Genomic DNA, 14,415 nt, shown 5'->3' with positions numbered 1-14,415 from the left:
TTACAATCTTACGGACATACGTCAAAATCGTTTTTTAGCATAACTTTTGAAGTGCTTAACTAAACTTGCTGATTTTAAATAGAGACCTATGGGACCCCAAGACGGATCGAATGAGACTAATACGGTCAAAATCCGTTAATCCAGTCCGGAGATAATCGAGTGACAATTTTTTTGTCCACCCACCTACACACATCCACACAGAACATGATTCTGAGTCGATATGTATACGTGAAGGTGGGTCTACGAGGTCAAATTAAAAAGTTCATTTTTCGAGTGATTTTATAGCCTTTCCTCAGTAAGGTGAGGAAGGCAAAAACCGAAGTGAAAAAAACGAGTAAAATGTTTTCCCAAAAAAACAAGTGTTTGTTGAAAGTCCAAAAATCCATGTTTAACGTTAAAAGGACGCTCCTCTAATTGACAGCTCGTCCCAAGGGAACCATAGTTGATTCATAGAAAAAATTTTGTCTTGTCATTTTATTTATTTTTGCATTAAAATGTAAAACAGTGATAAGAAATGGTTTTTAGTCGTGTTTTTTTTTACAGTTGTACATACAAATTGACATAGGGCTTTTTAGGAAATTAGTAAATAAGGACTCTAATGCTCATGTTGCTTTTGTTGATGTTTTTTATCACAAAGTTTTTATAGCATTTTATTTTGAAGGGTTGACAGGGATATATTAACAGATCCCCTATCATAATTTCAATAGTTAGGCGTGATCTAAAATAGACATTGTTACAGTTCTGCTACAGTCACAAATTTCTTTTAATTATAGGGTAACATGTTTTTTTCGATCTGCCGTTCCAAAAATAGAAATTTGAAGAAGGTTACAAATTGTAAAAAGATGGTTAAAAGATTTTTAAGCTTTAAGTTTATTAAAAATGGAAAAAAAATAAACGTTACTCAATTTATTCTAAAAAGTTGCATTGGCCTCAACGATGACAGATTAATTTGAAGCAGATCTGTATTTTCCTAAAAATAAATCAGTACTTTATCTGTATCATGTCGAATTCGGAGCCGAAGAAGAATTTTAAATTTTAAACAGCAGATTTCAACTTTTTAATCATATTAAAGCATACTTAAATTGTTGATTTTTTAAAAATATAATCATTTTTTTTAAAATCTGTATATACAGTTTTTTGGTGATTTTTGGCGTCGAAAAATCTGTAAAATATAGATTTATCTGTACCTGGACCTTAGTCCAAATTTAATTTTGAAAAAGCGAAAACATATGGTAACAAATCAGACTAGGAAAGTTGTTAACTGCTTCGTAAGAATAGTTTATTTTGAAAATAGATAAATATTGGTTGGACAATTATGCGTAGGCCACCGGTTCATGAGTAAAAGAAAAACAAATTTACTTGTATGTAACACTTTAATTTTTCTGTACTAAGGCACTTCAAGCAAAACAATGTAAAAGGGCCGAAGCCGAAGTGTAAGCAAAGATTCTATCCTGCTCACGTCAGTTGACGTTTACATTAGGAACGAGCAGGACAGACTCTTTGTTTACACTTCGGCTTCGGCCCTATTACAATGTTTTGCTCGACTTACAGTTCATAAAACTGATTTTTGAGAGAGAACATGAAAATACCAACGAAACGAACTCAATAAAGACACCAAATCAAAGGAAGACAACTCAAAAGGGATAATGTGAAACGAAACAAATAAAAACACAAAACAATAAAACCGATCTCGTTTTCATATAAAGGTGCATTTCATTCTTTCTTCCTTTTTATACACAGGTTCTTGCGCTCTATATTTATAACTCGTCGTCACATTTACCAAAACTAGTGATAATATTAATAATAATAATAATTACCAGATAATGTTGCTTGTGTGTGTGTGTTTTTTTGTTGCATACATCCTAAATACTACCAACTATCAAATAGTTTCTCTGATGCACTTTATATGTATAAGCTTTATTTCGACACAATCTCACAGTACATTCCAGGGTTCTCACGATTTTAAGCAGATTGTAAAAAGGTGTGTTTGTGCGCAGACGTTGTCTCACTTAGCGACTAAACTATCATATTGTTTGCATCAAAGTCTCATTCATTCACCACCGTTTGAACAAAAACAGAAGAAGAAGAAAAAGGTAAGAAGCGTAAACGCCTTAAGAGAATTGATTGCTTTCTTCTTGCCAATTCAGGCAAAAACTGGTAAATTTTTAGTTGTGTGTGTTTTTTTTATTTTGTTCTTCTTCTCCAATAAATTATATCGCGCCATTTATTCACTAACTTGCGTGCTAATTTATTTTATTTGTTTTATAGTAGCTTTGTATTACTAAGTTTAAGCATATTGTTCAGTTGATTTTTGTTTCCTTTTTTTTACTTACTTTTCTTTTGATTGGTAGCATTTAAACTTATTTTTTGTCTGTTTTCTTTGTCGTTTTTTCTTCTCTTTATAAATGTAAATGATTTTTTGCTCGATAACACTATAAGCAATAATAATAATAATATTAATCATAAACTTTACGATAAGATATTACAATGTACTCTACCGATAATAAACGTAATTCAAAGGCGGTTAATAAAACTAGATAATCTTAACCCAAGCTGCTCCGGCTAGTAACCGTAAGATGATTGTTGAACGTAAACACGATATACAGATGAGCAAGTAACCCTCCCAAAAAGAGCATTTTTTTTTACATTTCCATAAAAAAATGCTATTAATAACGCCGAAAACGACGTTTTGAGAATGGTTCAGCTGATTTAATTTGAGTCTTCGGTAAATTTGTATGTTGATGGGAAAAATGAAAAAAAAAAAACGGACGCCAATTTATTTCAAAACAGAAATCTTTAAAAGAATTTTAAAGGATTTAATCATTTTAAAATGTTAAAAATATTAAAATTATGAAATTAACAGATTTTTGTTAAATTATGCTTAACTTTAAAATTTTGAAAAATTGAAAAATTTTAGGATTTTATCAATTCAGGCAATTTTAAAAATCTTAAATTTTTTAAAAGCGATCAAGAATAAAGTTAGTTTATTTTTTTAAGGCATTTTAAAAAGAAATAAAATAAACAAATAAATTTACGAATCCTAAGAAAGAAGCAATTATATTTTTTTCAAGAATGTTGGCATTTGAAAATAATAATAATTTTACAAACTTAAATTGTATATTTTCGGAATTGAATAAAAGAAAATTTAACTATTTTTAACAATTGAATCATTTATGGACTTCGCAAATTTACATTTTATTATTTTGAAATTTCTAAAAAAAAATCTGAGGAAAGTAAAAAAATGCAAGAAATATTGAAGTTTTTTCAAATTATGTTTTTTTTAGTTTTTAAATTTAGGCAGTTTTAAAAATCTTAAAATTAAAAAATATATATCAAGAACAATTAATGAATTTATTTTGATTAATTTTAAGAATTTTAAAATGATGAAAAAAATTGTTTGAAAACACTTCGAAAATTCTAAGAATTAAAAAATACATTTTTTTAAATTTAAAATTAAGGTAATTTTAAGTATTTTATTTATTTAATAGAGGATTTAAAAAAAAAGTATTGATTCAAACAGCATTTCAAAATTCAACAATTAAAAACGCTCAAGAATAATTCAACTGAGATATAAAATTAAAAAAATAAATATTGATGTAATTTTCTGATCATTCGAATAAAAGTATGTTTAAAAATATAACACCGAATTAAAAAAATAGTTTTCTGAACCTTGAAAAATAAAATTCAAATAAAATCTTTATTTCCGCATAAAAAAAAAACAAATTTAAAATATCTCAAAAACTATTAAAAAAATTTTTTTTGGAATAAAAAAAAGAAATTTAGGGTTAGATTAGATTAGTTTAGATCAGATAAAAAAGAAATTTAAGATTTTTTTTTTTACAATTTAATCATTTTATGGATTTTGACAATTTTTTATATTAAATTTTAAATATGAAGAATTTTAAGAAATTTTAAATTGCAAGAAATATTTAAATTATATTAAGAGATTTTCTTGAAATGATGCTTTTATTCTTTTATGTTTTGAGCACTTCAATAATAAGAGGATTTAATAAATTTTGGCAAATTAAGAAATCCCAATCTAAAAAAAAATAAAAAAAAACAAAGTAAAAATTTTATTAAGCGTACTGGCAAGATTAAAAAGTTACAATTTCTTTAAAAAATAAATAATTAAAAAATGTTTTTTGAAATGGTAATATTAATTCCTTTATAAAAAAACTAGAGAATTTTAAAAGGGCCATTTTTGTGCATTTATCAAAAAATCAAACAATTTCAGAAAGTTCTAGAAAAAAGATGATAGTTTATAATTTTATAAATTAAATAATTTTAAATATTTATGAATTTAATTAAAGAGTTAAAAAATGCATAACTTCAATTTAAGAATTAAAAAAATATTATTTAAATTCGTACAATTTTATAATGCGAAAATTATTGTTTTTTGAAGAAATCCCTACAAAGTTGATAATTTTAATTTTTAAAGAACTTTTGTTTTTTTTATTAGATTTCAATTTTTTAAGGAAATTATTCCTAAGAGATTTTAAGATTTTTTATATCATTTGTATTTTTAAGTATTAAAAGATTTTGTTTTTATTGTTTAAACAATTTCGATAATTTTATGATTCTTAACTGGTATTGATTATTTTGTATCTCATCCTTTTTTTGAAATTTTTCTCAACGATTAAAAAATGCCGAAGACACCAAGTCGATTAGATCAAATCCGTTTTCAAAACACCGGTTTCAACTGAAAATATATTGAAAGCATTTTGTTTGGACAGCTGCTAAGCCTGAAAAATAAAGTTTATTTTTTTTAGCCAAATGAATGTTCAAAAATTTTATTACAGAAAACTTGCTCATTCACGGGAGAATTGCTCGGAACGGAAAACATTGAGGGTAAATGATTGCTGTGTTTTTTTCTAGATTTTATTTTGCTCACTGTTACACTGTTTATATTTACACGATAATTAAGAATGGTACACACGCGCTCAATCATACAGTCACTCTCTAACTAAAGGTAGCCCACAAAACTACCTTTTTTCTTCAAAGAAAAAAAAACACAAAAAATTAGCTCTCGATTGTGTGCCTTGTCAAAAACGCTTTGGAAGTTCTTTTTTTTTTTTTCAAAATTTGAGAAAATAAATACTCAATTTCATCATCGACCATCTTTGCCGATGCCGTTGCTACCGGCTGTGGTCGCAGCGGGACTCTGTTTCGACTTGTTCCCGCTGTCCGGTTCGGTACTTCCGTTCGAACCGTTACCGTTACTGCTCTTCTCCTCACCCCCATCTTTCTGACCATCGGCGCCGCCGCCGGTCTTGTTGCTAGTACTAGTACTGATTGTGTTATTATTACCTGCAGAAGGTGGCTGCGAAACGGCCGGAGGCGTTCCAGCCGGAACCGGACTGCCTCCTCCTCCGTTGAGTGGTGGGGACGACTTTTTGTCCAGGTCGGACGTCGCCGCCGTTGGCGGTGTCGTCGTCAACGATTCTTGCTCCTTGGCCGCGGAATCGTTTCGTTTGTCGTCTTTGTTGTTTTCGGTGGCGGCCGCTGCCGTTCCGTTCGGGGGCGTTGCCCGTTTGAGTTCTTCCGCTGTTGGGGGCTGCGGTGGTGCGCCGTTGCTCTCCGTGGGGAGATCGGCCGCTGGTTTGGGTGTGGTTCGGTCCTCGGTCGGTGGCGTCGTGGTCGGTTTGGCCTCGGGCGGTGCCACCGGAGTTGTTTTGCTGCTATCTAGCGGGTTGATCGGAGTGGGTTGCTGCTGCTGCTGCGGTGGAGAACCGGCAGCGGTTCGGGGTTTGGGTGCGGCCACCAGAGCGCCGGGTGGGGGTGCCGTTTGAGGCGAACCCTGGCGGTGGTGGTGCGGATGGTGGTTAATACTAGCGATGTTTGTACTATTTACAGACAGTGGTGATCCGCCGATGGCCGGGGCCGCTGCCGACGGATGGTGAGGAACTGACGGTGATTGTGCGGTCATTGGCGGGGTCGCGGTCCGACTGCCGACCTTGCTGCTCAACGAGAGCGGACTGCCGCCCGAGGACGAGTAATACGGATGGGAGTGCGAGTGGTGCGGCGGAAGACCGGAACTTGCGCTGCTGACCACGCTCGGATGAGATTTGGTCGAGAGGGAGAGCGGGGCCGAATTGTGGTGCTGCTGCTGTTGCTGCTGGGAAGCCGAAGAAATGACCGTCGACGCGGCGGACAAATTCAGCGAACCGTGCGCCGGAGGCGGAATGTGGCCAGCGAGGCTGAGGTTCTGCGGGTGAGACAAGTTCAAGCTGCTCATGTGATAGCCCGAACTCATCGACGAGGACGGTGGCAGACTGTGGCTGTACGCCGCGGCCAAACTCGTTGGAATCCCCGCCGGATGACCCCCAAGACTCGTCGGAGGTGGCGCGTGGGACTGCTGTGGCACTTGTGGTAATCCTAACCCCATTCCCAAACTCAACGAGGGATGCAACCCGTGGTGGGGCGACGGCAGACCCTGCATTCCAAGCGGTCCTTGCGCACGCATCTGCAAACCCAACGGTGACGGCAAACCCGCCGCCAATCCCATCGGGAAGAACGGCCTCGAAAGCGAGTGATGCATCATATGCTGAGCACTCGCCGCCATCATCCTCTCCCTCTCTCGCTCCCTCTGCTCTCTCTCCCGTTCCCTCCGTTCCCGTTCCTCCTTCTCCCGCATCTCCCTCTCCCGCTGTTCCTTTTCCCTCTGTTCCTTCTCCCGCTGTTCCTTTTCGCGCTGTTCCTTTTCCCGCTGTTCCTTCTCCCTCTGTTCCCGCATCTCCTTCTCCCGTTCCATCGCTTCCCGTGCCTCCCGGGCCCGTTCCTCTTCCCGCATCCGGGCCCGCCGTTCCTCCTCCTGCATCTTCAGGTGCTCGTGGATGCTCTGCGCCTGCATGCCCATGCCGGGAATCATCCCCGCGTACAGATTTGGCGGATACGGAAGCGACGAGTAGAGCGGGTGGGCGGCCGCGTGGTGATTCGCTGCCCGGAGCATCTGGAAGCGCGGATCCAGGTAGATGGCCGGATCGTGGTAGGCCAGCGCGGCCGGATTGAAGAGGTTGCCTGTAGGGAAAGAAAGTGAGCATTAGAATTCGTTTTGATGGATTTTTTTTGAAACTTTTCACCTTGTGAAAACTAACCAATGAAACGCTTCATGAAAATCTACCAATGAGCAACTCTCTACGAAATCGGCCGATTTCGACCATTTTTATTTTTTGTATTTTTTTCTTTGACTCAAATAAGCTATTTTGTGGCATTGGTTCACCCATACAAGTCTCCATACAATTTTGGCTGCTGTCCATACAAAAATGGTATGTAAATATTCAAACAGCTATAACTTTTGAGTGAATTTTCTGATCAATTTGGTGTCTTCGGCAAAGTTGTAGGTATTGTTGAGGACTTTTGAGAAAAAAATAGGTACACGGAAAAAAAATTGCAGATTTTTTTATCAACATTTTTTTTTACTAAAACTCAATTTCCCAAAATACGTATTTTTTGATTTTCGAGATTTTTTGATATGTTTTAGGGGACAAAAATCCGCAACTTTTGAGCCATAGAGAAACATGGTCAAAAAATCTTCCGCCGAGTTATGAATTTTTGAAAAAATAGTGATTTTTGGAAAAAAATGAATTTTCATGCAAAAACAAGTTTGACATTACTTTTTAATGCAAAATTGAATTTGCAATCGAAAAGTTCTTTACAGATTTTTTGATAAAGGACTCCGTTTTCAAGACATATTTTGAAAATTTTTAAATCAAGACTAACATTTTAAAAGGGCCAAATATTGAATATTACGCCCATTTAAAATGCTAGTCTTGATTTAAAAATATTCAAAATATTTTTTTCGAAAAGATCGGAAAATTTTACGAATGTTTCATGTATTAACATTGAAAATCGGACCATTAATTGCTGAGATATCGTCATTAGAAAATGGTGGGCTGATTGGGTGAGACTTAGAAAACTTCAATTTTCGTGTTTCTTTAGTGGCTCTATCTCAGCAACCCGAGGTCCAATCTTCAATGTCCCTTAGACAATTTTATAGCAAATTTTTTGAACTTTTCAAAAAAAAAATATTTTTAGAAATGGTCACTCATGGTCACAATTTTAAAAATTGAAAAACTGCAAATATTTCGCTAAAATCAAACTTTCGGTTGCCATATCTTGAAAACGGAGCCCTTTATCAAAAAATCTGTAAAGTACTTTTCGATTGCAAATTCAATTTTGTATTAATAAGTAATAACAAACTTGTTTTTGCATAAAACTTCGATTTTTTCCAAAAATCACTATTTTTTTCAAAAATTCATAACTCGGCGGCAGATTTTTTGACCATGTTTCTCTATGGCTCAAAAGTTGCGGATTTTTGTCTCCTAAAACATATCAAAAAATCTCGAAAATCAAAAAATACGTATTTTGGGAAATTGAGTTTTAGTAAAAAAAATGTTGATAAAAAAATCTGCAATTTTTTTTTCCGTGTACCTATTTTTTTCTCAAAAGTCCTAAACAATACCTACAACTTTGCCGAAGACACCAAATTGATCAGAAAATTCACTCAAAAGTTACAGCTGTTTGAATATTTACATACCATTTTTGTATGGACAGCTGCCAAAATTGTATGGAGACTTGTATGGGTGAACCAATGCCACAAAATAGCTTATATGGTCATAGGGAAGGCCCCCACAAAGTTTGAGCCAAATCAAAAAATACAAATAAAATCCATTTCCGGTTTTGGTAGAGAATTGCTCCAATATGTTATCAATTTAACAACACGGCAATGGTTTCAGTCTCCAATAGCACAACTCTACATTTTTGTGATTGATGTCAGTAAACGCTTCAGTTTTGTCAAGGAATGATAGATTTGGGATCCCTGAGCATGCTGCATTCAACAGAATTGAATTTTAGTGGATTCCCTGTCAATAATAATAATTGAAAATTTTGGCTAGAAATATTATGGAATAATGTTGAGAAACCATGCGCATCCATGTTTATCTATGCGGGTAGCAAAAATAAGGGCGACGCATGGTAGCGTATAAGAGCGCTGATTCCATACCACTTATGCCCGAAATTTACAATTTTATTTATTAATAGGGAATCCAATAACATTCAAAAAAGTCCTTTTGTCAAAATCGGACATGTTTTTTTTTCTTCAATTTTTATCATTGTTTTGCCCTCTTCAAATAAAATACGCATTAGCCTTTTTTAATTGTAAATTAAAACAAAATCGAAATTAGAAAAATATATATTAAAAAAATACATATAAAAAATATATATTAAAAAAACAATATAAGAAACAAAATATTTAAGTTTTTTTTTTATTTTTGAGGTATTTTATGTATCAAAAACAAGACAGCAAAAATGTAGAAAGTTCGGCTAAAAATCAAGTGGCGGTGCGTGCGCTTATGTTTATTGTTGAAAAAAAAATATACAGACAGAAATTCAAAATAAAACAATTAAAAACCAGAATTTTAAAAAGATAGACGAAACAAAACATAACAAATTTCATGAATCTAAATTTAAGAAATGCAAAATAAAAAATGAAAACAAAAAAAAGCTCTCAAATTCAAAAAAAAAAGAAAATCAAAAACTCTAAGATTCAGATATTCTACAATTCTTAACTGCCTAAATTCTAAATTGACGCCTTTTTAATTTACAAAAAGTAAAATAACTATGAAGCATTTTTGAAGTAAAATTTTCTGATAAAAATCCAAATTTTGAGAAAAATTAATGGACTGCGAATAATCGAGGACGGACACTATTAAATTTTTCAGGTCCCTAGATTGTTGAATTTCCGATATTTTTATTTTTAAAGTTATTGAACTTTTGACTTATTATTTTTAATTTTCAACTTTAAAATATTTTGTTGCATGCCTTAAATCATGTATTGAAAATTCGTGAAATTAAAATTTGTATTTTTTCAATTTTATGAATAATATTTTTTAAATCTTAATTGTTCGAAATTTTTTAGTACATAATTTTTTCAGGTCCCTAGATTTTTGAATTGCAGAATTTCAAAATTTTAAGGTTATTGAATGTTTGACTTATTACTTTTAATTTTAAACTTTGAAATATTTTTTTTGCATGCTTGAAATTCTGTATTTAAAATTCTTGAATTTTTAACTTGGAAATTTAAAATATTTTTAATTTAGATTGTGTATATTATTTTATTTAAATTTTCCGGATATGGCAAATTACACGTATTGGAACTCCTAAATTTTTAAATTTCTTTTTTTTTATTTTTAAAAATCTTTTTTTTTATTTTTTTTTATTTCAATTTTTTATTTCAATATTTTCGATGTATTTTTTTTTGTCAATTTCTGATTCTTTTATGGATAGAACATAAATGGTTTATGGTTTCACCCTTTGTTTTAAATATCCATAAACAAAACAAAAAAATCCATCGCTTTATTTTTTGGCATTTCATGATTCTGCGTTTTATATTCAGCTTTATGAGGCAATTTTGGATTTTCACTCAGTGGCGTGACTAGACTTTGACAAAAGGAGGGGCACGCGTATGGGTAATGTTTTGGTTACTGACTACGGTATTTGTGAATGACCCCTATTATAATACAAATTTAGATTATGTCTACAATCATTTTTAAATCTGATCTAATCTAACACAGATGCAAATGCATCTAATTGTCAAATTAAACCCGAAGCATTTTTTTTGCCAAGATTAATGATTGCAATATATCCAAGAACACCCAAAAATATATTACGCGGCTAGCCCTACTACGTAAATTTTACAGCCAAGAGAATTCTGTGACCGGATCACATTTCACACAGTCGACAGGGGAGGAAATATGCGTGGACTAGGGTATCGCTCCGATCACACAAATCACCTGATGTTGCCAAGGCAGCACTTTAGTTAAATTTTGAAATATGCGAATTTTTAATTTGAGTTTTAAAATTCAATGTAATCTACCAAATAATATGTAAATTCAGCACACAAAAAAAAATAACAAAATCAAATTCTTACCTGGCGGCATTCCGGGAATCGACCCGAACGCGGCACCGTACGCGTCCATCGGAAACGGTCCGGCCGGATGCGTCAGCCGTTCGTCGGGCCTGTACGGCTGGAAGCCACTCCGTGCCAACATCTCCGGATTGAGCACACCCGACGAGCTCGATCCGCTCGCCGCCGAGCCCGGATTGAGCCGTTGAATCTTCTCCGGCGGTTGCGGCGACGAGCGCTTCTTCGACTCGTTGTTGACGCGCTGCTGCACCGCTTCGGCAGCACTCCTCGCCCGACTCTCCGACATGGCGTTGCCCCGGGAGTCTTCCATCTGCGAGCGACGATCTACCTGCCGGTCGGAACCGGACCGATCGGGACCTCCTCCTCCACCACCACCGCCGCCTCCTCCCCCACCACCAGGTTCATCATCCTTAACGTCGGCCTGCTTGGCCAAATTCCTCAGCGCGGCCGCAAATGAGCCCCGACTGTTGCCGCCGCCACTGTTGGCCGCCGAGGAAGCATTCTGTGCGGCCGAATTCGGCGAGGGCTGGACCACGCCCACGGGAGTATTGTGCGGGATGGTCGAACATGCGACACCGGACGACGGCGGCAGATGGTTCAGGTGGTTCGAGATTGGCGACACGGAAGACGGATGGTGGTGCATCGGGGGAAGCTGGGGCGACGGGACGGGCGGGGCCGGACTGGTCGCGGGACGTTTCTGGGCCAGCTTTGTGGGAACTGTTGGAAGGGAGAAGAGAAAATATTATTAGTATTGTTTTTTTTAATTAAAAATTATTAAATTGAGATTGTTGTAGATGTTGCGACCCCAACTTGCACTAAGACTTATAGTAACACATTGTAATTTCGTGTCACGGTGCAAGTTCATCATCGTCACCGTTTCAATATGCTGGTCACGCAGTCAAACCTGCCCGAGACCACATTGTCGGCCACTCCCGTTGGGGGTGTGGTGGCGAAGGACAATGGAAGATTAATCCTCACCCCCCTCCCGCAATGGTAATTCACTTGTGCTAACATTTCAGTATACATTGTGTTGATGTATGAACACACCATACGGAGGAGAATTCCAACGTTTGGTGGTGTTGATTTGTTATTATGATCAAATAGTAAGAACACGGAAATGCAGAGTTTAGCTTCCGGTTTCGCTGTGGCTTTATTTGTGGTACATTTGTGTAATGAGCAGAAATCAACAGCATTTGTATGGGGGTTAATGTATCTCCAGGGGAATTTCTCAGCGTTAGTATTCTCATCTACCGATGATGAGATCACCTTGATTTATAACATTGGAGGACAGTGCCCGATAGTTGCACTGTTTATTTATTTAGTTACTTAATCAACAATTAGGTGGTTGGTGAGTTTCTCAATTTTTTATAGTAATTTCATTCAATCCAACCATCCGTTTTTTTAAATGTGCTATCAATATTACTTTAATTTTTTACCTTTTTACCTTTAGATAGAATAATCTTTAAAATATAAACCACATTGGAAAGGTCTTCCGAATACCCATCCAACGCGGCCATCATTTCATAAGTGCTCATAACTTTTGAGTGGGCTTTTCTATGTCATTTGGGAGGAATGTCCTAAAAATATACATCACGACGGGTTTTGTTTTTCTTTTAAAAGAAACCATTATTTCTTCAATCTTTTGGACGTTAGTTAGCCGAATTGATGTTCAATTACAATTACGCTCATTAAAAGCGCTTTCAACTGAAAGTGATAAATAGCTAAATTGGAAGTGAGCAAGCAAGTTTCTGTCAACAGTTTTACAAAACAAGTTGCTGAAATAGTGAAAATCAGCTGATTGGATTTTTTTAGTTGAGAAAAGTGCAACTTTTCTTTTGCATAAAATGTTGCAAGGAACTCGGCAAGCCTCGTTGGATAAATGTACGAATCGTGCTGAAAAAATCTTCATTTTGCCACTTGTTGCACTTTTTGGTTTATATTTAAGAGAGTGCTTTTGATGAACTTCTAAGTACTTAATAGTAATTTTTGGGTGATAAAAAATAGGTCGAATCGTCACTTAGATTCAAGAACTTCAAAGAAATGGTTTCTATTAAGTTTGTTTGCAAACCCCTGGTTAAATTTCTCAAGGTTCAAATTAGATTAAAAATGGTAGAAAAATTGTTAGAAAAAAAGGATAACTGTAAAAAACTGATAATGTCTACTTAGTACCAGACCGCGTTGTTGGCCAAACAGTGTTGAACTTGTTTAACTTTTTGAGACATTTATGCCAACATGCATCTTGCAGAACTAAAAATTGAGAGAGGAAAAATTTCTTTTTTTCAAGTATTCAATTGTGGATTTTTTTTCCTTCAAACAATCTATGTTTTTATTTCCAAAAGCTCAAGATTTGAACATCAATCTGGAAAAATAAAATTATACGCAATTTGTTGCCAAACACTAATCTATTAGAAATTATTTTATTTAACACCTTTCCTCCAAAACCAAACATTTTCTATCAATTTCAATAATTTTACTGAAAATTGTAAAATAATTGAATTGTTAGCCATGTTCAAATATTTTCATAAAATAATATTTTGTTGAATAAATAGTTCAAGAACTTAAAAAATACGTTTAAAAAAACTGGGAGTATTCTTTTACAAATTGGCATTTAAAATAAAAAAACACTACATATCAAATTTTTATGCTGAGAACCACCCTACGCTTTCCGGACGGTTGTCGTCACGCTCCATCATTTGGCTCAGTAAGAAAACACCAAATGTTACACCCCGCTGTCTCAATTAGTCACGAAAGCTTGCTTACTTTAAATCCTCGAAATAACCTTCAACAAAAGACAATATAACACCCGCTAGCTTGGGATGGCTTGGGCTGAGAGAAAAAAAAAAGTGGGAAGAACTCGGAAGAAGCCAGCAGCAGCAGGATCGCCAAGAAATCTACCCACTTTATGACAGCTGAGATCATTTTCCACATGTCGCCTGTTTGCACGAGAGTTTTTGTTTACCCAAAACACGATCAAGAAGGCCAAGAAGAGTGACTGGGCTAATTCACTCTCCCCGGTCGATTGGTCGTCCATAAATCACGTGGGAAATTACTCATTTTTCAACATTTTCCGTTAAAAAATGAATACACAACACACCAACACTCAAATCCCAGATGGGGACAGGAAAAGCGAAACAGCTTGTACGACACGAAAAAATATTAATAGAAACGCGGCGACCAGATATTTAGCAGCTTGTCACAACTCGTCGTCGTCGACATCCTGAGTCATTGAGCCACAGAGATCTTTTACACGCGGGCGGGACCCTCTTCATCGACCATCAGGACGTGGTGCGACTTGGCGTGTGTTTGGGTACACGCTAAAATTTATTGCTGTAAAAATACACAATTCAACAGACTTTATTGAACAAAATTGGTTTCAAATAAGAGTAAATAATTGCACTCTGAAAAAAATGTATTTTTTGGATGTAAAGGTAAAATTATACAAATTGAAAATGGTGAAAAATAAGACGAAACTAATTTTACGTGTAAGCCAG

The 14,415-nt window shown here is 35.3% G+C and overlaps 1 protein-coding gene across 3 annotated transcripts in view; it reads right to left on the bottom strand.

The window, feature by feature from the left end:
• The window catches only part of LOC120420630 (uncharacterized), a 145,148-nt gene that overhangs the window by 6,138 nt on the left and 124,595 nt on the right, over positions 1-14,415 (bottom strand). For 2 of the 3 annotated variants that reach the window (XM_039583703.2, XM_039583705.2), the window contains exons 13-14: positions 10,928-11,641; positions 1,689-7,017 (exon numbers count right to left, since the gene is read on the bottom strand). In XM_039583703.2, the coding sequence (XP_039439637.1) occupies positions 5,108-7,017; positions 10,928-11,641 (2,624 nt within the window). In that variant the 3' untranslated portion in view covers positions 1,689-5,107. Of the gene's footprint in view, positions 1-1,688; positions 7,018-10,927; positions 11,642-14,415 lie in introns of those variants that run through there. The other variant, XM_039583706.2, reaches the window with a different exon arrangement.

This window comes from Culex pipiens, chromosome 3 (genome assembly GCF_016801865.2).
Source record: "Culex pipiens pallens isolate TS chromosome 3, TS_CPP_V2, whole genome shotgun sequence".
Classification (NCBI taxonomy): Eukaryota; Metazoa; Arthropoda; class Insecta; order Diptera; family Culicidae; genus Culex; species Culex pipiens.
This window is presented reverse-complemented; position numbering and strand designations above follow the sequence as displayed.